Source organism: Alexandromys fortis, unplaced genomic scaffold, assembly GCF_014885135.2.
Source record: "Alexandromys fortis isolate MF-2015 unplaced genomic scaffold, M_Fortis_MF-2015_v1.1 scaffold_27, whole genome shotgun sequence".
Classification (NCBI taxonomy): Eukaryota; Metazoa; Chordata; class Mammalia; order Rodentia; family Cricetidae; genus Alexandromys; species Alexandromys fortis.
In genome coordinates this window covers 10,188,902-10,202,533 of record NW_026067952.1, presented here as the reverse complement: position 1 = coordinate 10,202,533, position 13,632 = coordinate 10,188,902, and the positions used below count along the sequence as shown (strand labels likewise).

General features: G+C 49.7%; 1 protein-coding gene across 1 annotated transcript in view; it reads right to left on the bottom strand.

Moving 5' to 3' along the window:
* Mtcl2 (microtubule crosslinking factor 2) overlaps positions 1-13,632 on the bottom strand; it is a 66,203-nt gene that overhangs the window by 14,303 nt on the left and 38,268 nt on the right. Inside the window, exons 6-13 of the mRNA XM_050151039.1 lie at positions 12,323-12,463; positions 8,198-8,323; positions 7,691-7,921; positions 7,330-7,434; positions 6,376-6,543; positions 5,317-5,568; positions 1,627-1,698; positions 674-744 (exon numbers count right to left, since the gene is read on the bottom strand). Coding sequence (XP_050006996.1) covers positions 674-744; positions 1,627-1,698; positions 5,317-5,568; positions 6,376-6,543; positions 7,330-7,434; positions 7,691-7,921; positions 8,198-8,323; positions 12,323-12,463 — 1,166 coding nt within the window. The remainder of the gene's footprint in view (positions 1-673; positions 745-1,626; positions 1,699-5,316; positions 5,569-6,375; positions 6,544-7,329; positions 7,435-7,690; positions 7,922-8,197; positions 8,324-12,322; positions 12,464-13,632) is intronic.

The window sequence follows — 13,632 nt, the reverse complement described above, 5'->3', positions numbered from 1 at the left end:
CTCCAACTATCCCACTATAGAAAGAGGGGAGCATCTCCAACTATCCCACTATGAGGGGGGCATCTCCAACTATCCCACTATAGAAAGAGGGGAGCATCTCCAACTATCCCACTATGAGGGGGGCATCTCCAACTATCCCGCTATAGAGAGGGAGGTACCCAAGGCTAGAAATGGCAGAGCTAGAATTGAAGCCTGACCTTCTCTGGCCCCAGTGGCCTCCTCTTTCTAGAATGTTCTGCATTTCCCATCATTTCTTTCATGGAGGGTTTTAGTGGTGGAGACACTATCCTTGGACGTCCCCTTGGTCGCAGCATGGGGCTGGGTTCAATGGACCCTGTCCAACAACCCCAGGAATGGATATCTACCGTGACTCAAACTCCAGGGAGGAAAAGATAATCCCCAAAGGAGCCAAACGGCTTTTTTTTTTTTTCCAGCAAGTGCAGCTGAGGCCCTTGCTTTCTGTACCCAGAATCAACATTAAACTGCACACTGAAATCTTCATAGCCCCAAGCTTTCCCATACCCGAGTGACCAGGGTCCCAGAGAGAAAACCATCTGGTGGCTCTCCCAACTCTCACAGGGACAGAAGAGGATAGACACACGGGGCAGGGGAGCGGAGAGTCAAAACCCAAGGGTCTATGGGGGAAGATGGGGGCAAGGTGAGGGGCCAGCACCTCTTTAAGGCGGTTCCCCCAAGCTCAGCTTCAGAAACACCCTCCTTGTCGTGGGTCTTCTCACTTCGTGTCTGTCAAAGGGAGAGACAAGAAGAGTCAGTTCTGGTGATCGGCGTGTGAAAGAAAGGGAAGAGTAGACCAGTGTGGGAGCTGACCAGGCCTCACATGCGGGTTCTCTCTTCCGAGTAAGAAGTGCTCAGCTGCAGTTGAAAAGGCCCGCTGGCCAGTGTCTAGACCATTGCACCTCACTCCCCTCCAGCAGTGATGTGGCCCAGGCTCAAGTTCCCGGTGGACTAAGAGGGTCCAGGGAAAGAGGGGCTGTTGGAGACTCAGATCTTATTCCATGACGGCGCTATATGGTTGATGGCATCATTATGATGGTATGCAATTTTCCCACACCAGGTCCTCAGGGTCCACGAGTTATCAGAACTGCGTCACTAGCCCTGTGAGCCCCACAAATCCAATGTCTCAGTTCCCCAGAATAGGCGTTTGCCTTCTGTAGCCCCATTTCCTGAGAAGTGTGCCTTCATGAGGCGGGAGGGGTGATGCGAAGGCCTGTATATAGCCTTTGTTACTCAGCTCTGTGTTCTATGGACAACGCCCCTGGACCTATGTGCAAATTCCTCCAGTGTGACCCTACTGACCCCACTCAGGACTAGGCCAGGGCGATGAAACAGCTTGGGCTCAGAGATGGAGAGTGTCTCACCTAAGACCACCCAGCCTGCTTTCTGCTGAAGTATAACGGCAGTGGCCAGGGGCTTCCCCCAGGCACAGTCAGACATTCCCAGCAGAGGACCCTTCCAAGCCCCAGTCCATGGACAGGCGCCATGGGTGTGAGGAACGTATGGCTTTGGGGACAGCGCTAACATTCATTCCGTCACCTTTCCCATAAACAAGAAATTCCTTAGCATTGTCGGGAGCCAATGAAACACGGGTAGCGGGGATGTCCTCACCTCTTTCCAGCTGTTGTCTTGCTTCTCCAGGTCTGAGTGCTTCAGGACCCAGGGTTCGGCAGCCTTTTGCAGCTGAGAAAGGGAAAGAGTGTGGGTGGGTGAGTGGACAGGGCTACTCGGAGCAGGGCGACTCTGCAGGTTCAACTCTATAGCCCTCATAATCCACACCATGGCCTGGCATTAGCTTCTCAGTACGTAGCAGTTCTGAGCCCCCACAGGTGGATTTGGAAAACAGTAAATAACACGCAGCTACTGGCAGGCATCTTCCTGACATGGCTAGCAGAGTTAACAGTCGCTACTTAGCCTATGGTAGAGTTCCTAGAACGGCTAGGCATAAAAGCAATCGCTATTGCACGTAAGGGACCATGCTGCCATCTGCCATCAAGGGCCAGTCGTCAGTAACAATCCACTACTTCCTGCTGAGGCCTGAGGCGACCCTGGGAGCACCAGCGCTTCCAGAGTGTCCATCTGCATGTGTCCATCAGTTCATTTAATCCTCAAAGCGACCACAGGAGCAGGCGTGACTGTGATTACTTCCACATCACAGGTGAGAGGATAAAGACAAAAGGAAGGGACTGGCCCAGATGTGCACAGCTGCACTAGCAGCTGGGATTCCAAGCACTGCACCATCACTTAGCTGGAATTCCTCCTTGGCTTTACAACTGACTCCCACAAGGGGTGATTCACCCCACTTTTCCCAAGGCTTTCCCAGTGTTAGTAAGGTTTATGTCCCCCAAACCTTGTAGTTCTGAAAAAGCAAGAAAGTTCTGCCTAGGACTGTTCCAAGGGTAAAGTGGGAGTCCTAAGCAAAGCCAGGACGGGAGGTCACCTGTTTGCACTTGAACCTATGACTCAAATTTTGCTTCGGAAGCCAAATAAAATGGGGGTGGGTAGGGTACCAAAGTCAACTCAACACGAATGAACAGAAACAGAAATTTAGATGAAGATGCTAAACCAAGGCCCAGGCAGGGGGCCAAGGAACACTGTGCCACTCCGGTAACTAGCTCTTTTATTCCCATGGTTGCCCTGAGGGATGAGAAGGTCAAGCAGCCATCTTCCTTGTGCAGACAAAGCCGGGAGATCAGAGGGTGACTTTACTAGGCTGGGCCTTCTGATCAGGAGCCCCTTTATGTCTGAATGAAAATGCCCCCAGAGGCTCATTGGGAGTGGCACTATTAGAAGGTGTGGCCTTGTTTGAGTAGATGTGGCCATATTAGAGGAAGTGTGTCACTGGGGGTTGGTTTTGAGGTTTCAAATGCTCAAGTCAAGCCCACTGTCATTCTCTATTCCTGTTGCCTTTGGATCAGTATATAGAACTCTCAGCTACTTCTCCAGCACCATGTCTACCTGTGAGCCACCAGACTTCCCACCATGATGATAACGGACTGAATCTACTAGCCAGCCTCAATTAAATGTTTTCCTTTACAGGAGGTGCAGTGATAACGGTGTCTCTTCACAGCAATAGAACACTGACTAAGACACCTTCCTGCTGCTCTGCAGGCTGTTTGACTAGGCTGGTTCACCCGGAGCGCAGCTAATACAGATGTGAGCACTGATGCCGGTGATCCTAGCTCTGGAGAGGCTGAAGAAGGAGAACCGAGCATTCCAGGCTGGTCTGGGACAACTACTAAGTGAGGAACACAGACTCTCAGTCTCAAAACAAACAATAAAGCAAAAAAGGAAGAAAAGTAGGAAGGGAGGAAGGGGGAAGAAAATACGAGAAAGATGATGCAACTTTGGGTGTCCTGGTTTGACTGAGGGAAGCAGGAGATCAGAACTAGGAAGTCAGAAAATTCCACACAAGGTCCCTGCTGGGAAACGAAGTGCAGGACTCACTCAGTACCTATGAGCCAAGAGGTCCCAGCTGTGTATCTGCTGATACCCCACTAAACATGGCATGGATTTGGCTTAATGATTCCAAACCATTAGGAAATAATGTGACAAGAAGGGATCGTTCCACAGGCAGAAGTGGCCGGATGAGGCAAAGGGCGCTCTGCCCAGCGTTCCACACACCACAGGGAGCGTGCTTTCATTTGTGGGTGGACCAGCCTGAATCTGCCACACAGACACCAAGGAAACTGGACCCTTAGGAGTGCGACCCTGGAAAAAACCCAGTCCCTGGCAAGAGGTCAGCTCATGCCCGATGTTGGGGCTGGAGAGACGGCTCAGCCATTAAAAGCACTTGCTGCCTTTCCGGAGGACTCAGGCTCAGTTTCCAGCACCCGCATGGCAGCTCACAACCATCTGTAACTCCAGTTCCAAGAATCCCAATACCCTCTTCTGGCCTGAGGGCATCAGGCATGAACATGGCACATATATATACATGCAAGCAAACCACTCATTCACATGAAACAAAAATAAATATTAAAAAAAAATCTGCCAGATGTGAGGTTTCTGCCATGTTTCTGTACAGTTAAGCAGGGCATTTTGGGTTATTTTGCTAATCTGCAAAGTAACCTTCCAGGGTTGGGAGGGTTGGAGACTGCATTCTGAGAAGACATACAAAGAAGGTAACTCCTAGAAAGATGCTCGTCCTGGTCAGGTGAGTCCAAAGACAGGGAGTCAAGGAAGCTGGCAAGGAAAAACCAAAGCAGGTCTGCATGCTGCTTTGGTTATGGTGGGGGTGGGGGTGGACACGGGACAAGCACTATATGATATAACAATGGATGACAATGGGAAAACCCCTGAGGCCAGTCACCTTTTGACTGGCTATACACGTGAGTGCCCTTTGAACGCAGTATTCTAATACTGGGCATACATGTACACGTGTAATACTGTGCATACATGTACACATGTAATACTGTGTATACATGTACACGTGTAATAGTATGTACACGTGTAATACTGCGTACACATGTACACATGTAATACTGCGTACGCATGTACATGTACAGATCACACTAGAGGACTACTTTCTGCCTGTTTGGTTTTTGAGATAGGGTTCCTTATAAACCAGGCTGGCTCCAAACTCACTAGGTAGCTGAGGATGATGACCATGAACCTCTAATTCTCCTGCCTTTACCTCTCAAAGGGTTATAGGCACGAGCTACCATGCTTGGTTCCTGTGATGCTGGGAATCCGGCCCAGGGTTTCATGCATGCTAGGCAGGTGCTCTACCAATTGAGAGACCTTGCCAGCTCCCCAATGAAAACATGGGACCTAGATTTTTGTGTGGAATAATGAATGGTGGAGTCAGGCAGCAGTTAAACTGAATGAGGCTCTCCACGGGAGAGGCGAGTGTGCACACAGGAACATGATGACTCAATTAAACCAAACCAAACAAACAGAAAACTCTCCACAGGTGTAGACCTACATAGCAAAAACGGAGGAAGCCAGACTGAGTGTGTATTTTGTGATGTTCTAGCTCTTGGTTTCCCTCTCTTGGTCAGAGACTGCAGTTTTCCTATGGGAAGTGCTCTTGGCTCTTCCCTTTTGGGTCCTCGTTTTGATAGGCCCTAATAATGGGCTTATCACTTGACGCCTGGCCAATGTGAACTTGCGGGGAAAAAATGTTCTTATTGCAACTGTTAAGCTGTAAGATGAGCAGGACATGGCGGCCTTACGTGAGGCTGGCATGTGTAAGAGCGGAGCGAGCAGAGGGGGGCCTGAAAGACGGGGGCAAAGGCAATGGCTTGGCTCTCGCCTCTCTCTGAGCGCTTCTGCTGCCTGAGCGCCTGGATCCCTCCTCACCTGACTGAGGCGGTTCTGCAGCTCCTTCACCTGCTGCTCCACCTGCTGCTTCTCGCCCTGCAGCCGCTCCACGAGCTGCAGCTTCTCCTGGCTCCAGTGGCGCTCGCTCATCTGCAGCTGCCGCGTCAGCTCCATGACGGCGCTGTAGGACTCGGCCAGGAGGTGCTGCTGCTCTTCGCGCTCCCTCTGCAGTGCAGCCTTCCAGTCAGGCCCGGGCCTCTCGCTGGCGCCCTTCCCAGCCTTCGGCTCCATCTGCAGGAAGATGCATCAGCTGAGCAGTGGCAGGGGACAATGGCTCCCCACCATACCAGGTAGGCTTTGGAGACTCTCCACGCTGATTCTCCTTTCAACAGAGCTGTGGACCCCTTCTGCATACAAGCCAGACCCTGCATCTCATGCCTTTAAGCCTCTGTAAGCATTCCACATCTGGCTACAATAGGCAGAGCCTCTAGCTATTGATAACCATGCTATTTATCAACTTTTTTTTTCTTCTTGGTTTTCAAGACAGTGTTTCTCTGTAAAGCCCTGGCTGTCCTAGGACTCACTTTGTAGACCAGGCTGGCCTCAAACTCACAGATATCCACCTGCTTCTGCCTCTGCCTCCCGAGTGCTGGGATTAAAAGCGTTCGCCACCACCGCCTGGCCATACCTCCTCATTTATCTGTATTAATAACCCTGCCTCTGTCTCTATGCTCTATTCATCTACAAAACAAATAGGCTAAGCTTCCAGAGCAGTGTGGTTTCCCCAGCAGAGAGCCCAGATCACCCAGCCCTAGCTTTCTGTATATCCTTGTGTCCGTCTGTCTTTTCTTCATTCCCTTACATCCTAGTCAGGTCCATCCCGGAGCCATGCTGGATGTGGCATGCAGGCAGGTATGGAAGCATGCTGCATGCCCACAGTGTAGCCTAGGATCCTGTCAATCTCTCTGGGTCACAGCTGAAGTCTAAGGAGTCCTGTGTATCCAAGAGCACTGCTTAGTACCCGCCTCCCCCATCTGATGGTCTAGATCTGGGCTGGGAACAAGGAAGGAGATGTGCCCAAGAAGCGAGGCGGCTCACCTGCGAGGCATGGCCCTTGAGCTCTGCCCGCTCCGTCTCCCACGTGGCCTTGGCCTTGGCGAATTGCTGCTGAAGTTCAGTCAGACCCCGACGCTCGTCCCGGAGCAGCCAGCACAGCTCCTTCAGTGTGACCTTCATGTCAGCCAGGGTCTTGATGTACTCGTTAGGCTACAGACAGAGCAAGGCCTGGTCAAGAACTATGTGAAGGCAGGGAGGGCAGCCCTGCTACTGCTGACTCAGCCGGCAGTCCAGCTAGGGCCTTCCTGGTCTCAGTCTTGGGACAGCCGAGCTGAGCAACTATGAATTGTTCCAGGAGCAGCTGTTCTGCTCAGATGCAGAGAAACAACCTTCCCCAGGCTTTGCAGGCCCCAAGCTGCAGGTCTCTAACCTCTCAAACAGTATCCCCTTTTCCTGGTTCCTCACACACTGCTCACCCATACCCCAGCTCACTGTAGAACCCTGGGAGGCTGACTCCATGGCTCCTCTGACCTGTGGCTTGATTTGACAGTTCTTCCTTAAGTCTAGACTACAGGGGTCTCTCTTCATGTAACCCTAGCCTAGTTGGTAGCCTTCCCCTCTCCCAGGGTCACACTGGTCACAGACCCTCCAGTACACTGTGCCACACCTCTGTACCCACAGTCCTCTTGCTTCGATATGGCCTGTCGTCCTTTCTGAACTCGACAAGGCTATTCACCCATGTGACGCTTCTCTGTGAAATTCTTCTCTGTACAACAAACTTACTGCTCTCCTTCCTGTGACTTCAAGTTTATCTGGCCTTCTGTCACTACCCTGGGATGACTCACGTTCCCTAGCCCTGAGCAACTGGTGGGCCGGTTCCCAGTCAATAACCATCTGCAGATCCTGTGTCCCATCAGGGCTGTGTGAGAACACAGCAGGAAGTGATCGCTAACGGATGAGGTGCACATGAACAGAACCAGAAGGGGCTGAACACACCGTGTTCTGGGTCCAGCTGTCCCCTGTGCAGGCCTTGTTATCCGAGTGCTGGGCGTTCATCTCTTCTTCCTCCATCAGCAGATACAGTTCCTTCATGCTGTTCACCTGGTTTGAGAAACCACATTCAATGGGCTCAGCCTTCAGGGCACAGGGAAACTGGCAAGCAGGCAGTCAGACAGAAAGGGGATGGCACAGCCATGCAGAAGGACAAGCGTCTCAAGATGAGCGAAAGCCCGTCACTGACTTCCCACATCTTAACTGTGACCCTCCCTCTACCCTGGCACTGTTCAGACAGAGAGGCAGAACTCACACCCCATGCCTCCTTGTTCCCGCTCCGGGATGGGGCTCAGCTCAGCCGTACCTCCAGGAAGTCATCCTCCTCGTGGGGCAGAACCTTGCCCTGCCGCCAGCGCTTCAGGAACCACCTGAGCTTCATGAAGAGCAGCAGGAAGTTGTGCTTGAACTGCTGGGATTCCTGCACCAGTATGTTCTTCTCCTGGCTCCAGAATTTCTGCTCCAGCCTCCTTTGGAGGCTCAGACTCTGCAGCTCGAACTCCCGCCTCAGCAGCGCTCTCTGCTGGTCTTCTTTCAGCTGTCAGGATGGGAGGGAACACAGGAAGCCCCAGCTGATTCCAGATCCAGATCACGGGCAGAGGGGAACAGTAATGGCAAGTGCCTACTTGTCCCTGCCAGCGCTTCTACCGATAGCAGCCCATCGTACCCAGGGATTTCTTTCTATGCTTGGGACAGAGCCCAGAGACTCCCACATTCTGGGCAAGTGGTTGGCCACAGAGCTTCACCACGACCTCTGTATCTTCAGTCCTGGGAGAAGTTGTACAGGTGAAAATAAAATGTGGTACAAACCCACCTGGACTACTTTCTGGTTGAAGCTGTCAGCCTCCTCTTTCCGGAGCTGCCGCTCCTGGGACAACTGCTCTTGCAATCCCCGGAGGCTGTCGTGAGCCTCGGCCAGAACCAGCTGGAGCTCCTTGATCTGCAGTGGGGTGGGGGCCAGACCAGGAGTGGGGAGAGGACACAGGCTGTGGTCAAAGAACGGCAGTAGCAGGTAATCAACAAGAAGACGGACCCACTGTCCTCTAGTAGGCACAACACGGTCCTTGCCTCAAGAGGGTCATCGAGACAGTTAAATGAAGCCGTACGCGTCAAACCCTCCACGCTATAATTTTTTAACATTTCTAGCTTGCAATTTTACAGGGAAAACGTACTGTGGAAACTAAATTTGACTCACAAAGTTGTTCATGGTCTCTTTGATTGATTCACTTATTTTTGACTCAGCCTCACTATTTTTCACAGGCTGTCTCAAACTCCTGGGCTCCAGGCATCCTCCGGCTCTAGTCTCCCAAGAAGCTGGGGCTACAGGTGCTCGCCACCACATGCCACTTCATTGTTTATAATTAAAAATTTAGAAGCTTCTTTGTCAAAAGTCAGGTGTCCATAGGCGTGTGGATCTACGTCTGGGTCTTCGATTCCGTTGATCTGCCTGCCTGTTTTTATTACTATAGCTCTGTAGTAGAGCTTGAAATCAGGGACGGTGATACCCCTGGAAGTTCTTTTATTGTACAGGATTGTTTCTCATATGAAGTTCTTTCAAGGTCTGTAAAGAATTGTGTTGGAATTCTGATAGGGATTGCATTGAATCTGTAGATTGCTTTTGGTAAGATGGATATTTTACTAAGTTAATCCTACCCATTCAGGAGCATGGGAGATCTTTCCATACACAGAGGGAAAAAAAGTCAACATAACGATGCTTAACGATATTCTGCTATATTCATAGGTTGGTGGCTACCCTGATTGTCATCAGAGAGCCTTCATCCAGCAACTGATGGAAACAGACATAGAGACCTACAGCCAAGCATTGGGTTGAGCTCAGGGAATCCTGCTGAAAAGAGAGAGAAGGGTTGTGCAGCGGGGGGAGGGGGTAAGGGGGGTCAAGTACATCACAAGGAAAGCACATAAACAACTAACCTGGGCTCATGGAAGTTCACAGGGTCTGGACAGCAACCAGGGAGCCTGCATGGTACCAACCTAGGCCCTCTACATATGTGTGATACTTGTGTAGCTTGGTCTACTTGTGGACTCCTAGTAGTGGGAGCAGGGGCTGTCCCTAACGTTTTGGCTGACTTTGGGGAACCTATTCCTCATACTGGGTTGCCTTGCCTTAATACAAGGGGAGGGGCTTAATTCTACCACAGCTTAATATGCCATGCTTTGTTGATATCTATGGGAGGCCTGCCCCTTTCTGAACAGAAACAGTAGTAGATTAGGGGTGGGGTGGGGTGGAAGGGAGGTGGAGGGAGAGAATGGAAGGAGAGGAGGAAGGGAAAACTGGTTGGGATGTAAAAATAAATGAATAAATTTAATTAATATAAAAATTTTAGAAGCAATTTAAATAATAATAAATAATGAAATTTAAAATGTGTTTAATGGGTCTACTACATATGCAAAAATCCACTCGGCTGTATACTTACAGATGCTGTGTTTGTATGTCATTACAGAACAGAAACACGTCAGCTGTCGACATGGTTGGTTACATAATGGTCTTAACTTTCTTTATAATCTTTATGTACTGATGTCTGAGGATGCAATTGTACTTACTATGGCTTACAACAACTATGGAACAAGACCATTAAAAAAAAAGTCATCCAAATTTTCCAATTTGTGGGGGAAATGATGCTTTAAAAGCATTTAGAACTTAAATAGGCAAAGCTGAGGCGTTCTTGGCCTGGCAGGATGGCTCAGCAGATGAAGGCTCTTGCAGACCAGCATCAGGACCTGAGTTTGACTCCTGGGACCCACATGGTGGGAGGAGAGAACGACCCCTACAAGCTGTCCTCTGACTTAGACATGCACGGTGCATGTACAGCAGAACGTGCAGCACAATGTGCACATGCGCACCCACACACTAAATAAATACATACGTGTAAAACGTGTTTTAAAACCTCTTCTTTCCTAAGTCCAGACAGAGACTAGAAGGGAACATAGAAGGAACTTCCTGGGGTCCGTTTATGGATATAGATGCTAATTACAAAACAGGAAGATCATGAGCTTGAGGGCAGTGAGGGCTACAAAGCAAGACCCTGTCTCAAAGCACCACGGGAGCAAAGGACTCAGTCTGTACAAAGCCTTAAGCACCTATTCGTCTTCCCTTCTCCCTCTCTGTTCCTTCCCTACCTTTGTGTGCATGCACGTGTGTGTTCATGCTGGGGTTGGACTCAAGGCCCCACCCATGCTAAGCAAGTGCTTCATCACTGAGCCACAGCCCCATCCCACTGACACTTTGTTGTTAGACTCCAGGAACAAAAAGTTTTAGCCAGATGAAATGAAGTGGTGCATGGGGCAGGAGGATCACCTGAGCCTGTGAGTTTGAGACCAGCCTAAGCAACACTATGAGACTCCATCTCGGAAAAAAAAAAAAAAAAAAAGAACACTATTAAGTCTTTCTGGTAATGGGAATGTTTATTCTAACACATTGTGCAGGAAGAGGAAAATGGAAATGGTCCCGGGCATGGCAGGTGTCCTGCTGTGAAAAAATTATGTGGCCAATAATATGATAACTTGGCACTGTCTCTGCAAGGATTTGAGGCATGTCTTGTACACATGCTCTGTATTAAAAATCTCTGCAGAGCTGAGCAAAGTGTCATGTGCCTGTAATCCCAGCACTTAGAAGTTGGAGGCAGGAGGATGCTAAGTCTGAGGTAAGTGTGGTCTACACACCAAGACCCTGGCTCAGCAAACAAAAATCTCTTTATCATCAGGTTGCTACCCTCACACATCCTCCTTGAACTCAGGGTTGGTGCCATGTTTCATGTTTCAGTCATAACTGCTCGGTAAGAATAAAGGGAATTGATTAAATGTGTAAACAAGCTGACACAAACAAGCTTATTTCCTTCTCTGTACCCATCTCCCCACTGGGATCAAAGCTAAGGTCTTCTGCACGGTAAGTACACAGTACTTACCAGTACTGTGCTGGTAAGTCAGTTACATGCCCAGACACCATTTTTCCTTTTTTTTTTTTCTCCTTCCCCTATGACTACTAGAATGTCCAGGCCACCTCAGTTTCCAGGAAGCTTTGGTTTCCGGGGAGCATCCCTGGCTCAAAGTGCAGAGGGAACTTTTCAAGGATCAGAGAACCTTAGAAATTCTACTGATCATAAACATTGTAGGTGGGAAAGCTGGGGTCTCAGGATGTGAAAGTATCTAAGGACTTACCACAGACCAGCAAGTGACATCTTGCTCAGGTCCCCTGAGTCCATGTGACATGTTCTGAGCTCTGTTCTCATCCTCATCCATAGCGGCCAGACTTTCAGCTAAAGCTTTTCATGTATCTACCTGTCAACAACCCTAGGAGGGGCTTTGTTCCTGTAGATCACACCTGACAACCCAGGAGGCGAAGTGCTGTACCCAAGATCTCACAGCCTGCGTGCAGGAGATTCACAACATGAACTCAAAGAGCCTGCATAGAGACCATGGCCTCTCTGCTATATACGTTAGTCATTTTACGATGGCCTCCAGCTCAGCATTTCTCCTGCCTCAGCATCCTGACACTGGGATTACAGGTACACACCATGTCCAGCTACGTTTCCTCTAACTAGACCATGAGGTCAATTCAAATTCCCATTTCCTTTTAAATTTTAATTAATTAATTAGTCTATTTATTTATTTATTACTTTTTGGATTTTAGACAGGGTTTCTCTGTAGCTTTGGCGCTTGTCCTGGAACTCACTCTGTAGACCAGGGTGGCCTTGATCTTACTGTTTCTGATCCATCTGTCTCTGCCTCTAGTGCTGGGATTAAAAGGCATGCACCACCACCGCCCAGCCCTTATTTCCTATTTTTGTTCTGGCTGTCAGGAAGCTTAAAACCAAACAGAATGCCCAAAGCCTATAGCACCATCCTTGAAGGATCACCCTGCTTTTGAGAGAGCCCCAACTAATCTCCTTCAACCCAACCTCCGGCTTAGCCCTCCACCCACCTCAGAGGCATAGGAATCATTATCTTCAGCTCGATAAGGCCTGAAGTTCCGACTGGGGTCAGGCTTGGAGTCCAAGTCACCAGCACGGAAGGCCTCCCGGATCCTCGGCTCCCATTCCAGCAAGTCTCTGAAGTCAGATGGCTAAAGCGAGGGGCACAAGCAGAAGAGAGCCATGGGGAGACGCCCGAGGAGAGCTTCAGAAGGTCCCCACCAGGCCTCAGCTCCATAATAGGGTTGTCCACAAGATAGTGAGGCTCAGATGGATCGGCCTTGCAACCTGGACCCCGTCTTACCAGGGTGCATTCCCGCCACTCAATGACGGCTTGTTGCAAAGCCGAACGCGTGGGCAAGTGAAAACACGAATTTGTGAACGGTTGTTATGCAAAGCCTGCAGAAACAGTTCCACTGCTCTACCCCCTGTGTGAGCCCAGCTCACACTTCAGGACAAGACAAGAAGACTCAACATGGGGTCTGTGCACTCGTTTATAAAGCCATCTTAAGCCTCAAAAGCAAAGCATGAGTTGAAGCTGCTATAGTACACCACGGTGCCATGGACGGAAATCCGCTCTCAGTATGAAAACCAAACCACCCCATACTCTCTGAAGCCCAGCCACGTGGCTCTGCACAGTTCCTTGAATCTACCACCTTCTTTCTTTATGAGCTGAGCGTCTTCAAGAACCAGGTCAAGCTCCTTGTTGATAGAAACTATGTATCTTCCTTTCGGGTCCCTCTTCTGCTTGTCATACCACATTCACAGGCTTGCCATGTTGATTAAGTCTTCCTCACTAGGCAATAAGAACCTTTGGAGTGGGAACCCTATTCCTATCTGGTTCTACCGACCACCACCAATCCTGTGCTGAGCACAAAGGGTAGGAACTAGCAACAAAGTATCCAGCAAATGGACACAGAATACAGTGATCCACAGTAGCTATAACATGGAACAAAAGGAGCAAAAAGCAAGCACAGGAGAGGGCATGTGGAAGAGGTTTAGAAAGAGAGCCTCCAGGACCCAGCTAGACACAAGCACCAAAATGTGGAACTGCAACCAAGAAACTGCAGTTCAATTCTGTGTCATCTTTGTTCATTTTAAAAATTTGCCTTGGGAGTTTTGGGTTGTTTCTGTCTGGGCTGGGGATGGAGCCATTTGCTAAGACAAGTGCCTAACCACTGAGCCACATCCCCACATGGCTGCGGCATGTGATACCTGTACTGAATATCACCAGTCTTCATCCACAGAGGTACTGGCAGGAAGTGGTAAGCAGGAACACAACGTATTCACTTATTTTTTTTTTGTCTTTGCTTCAAACATT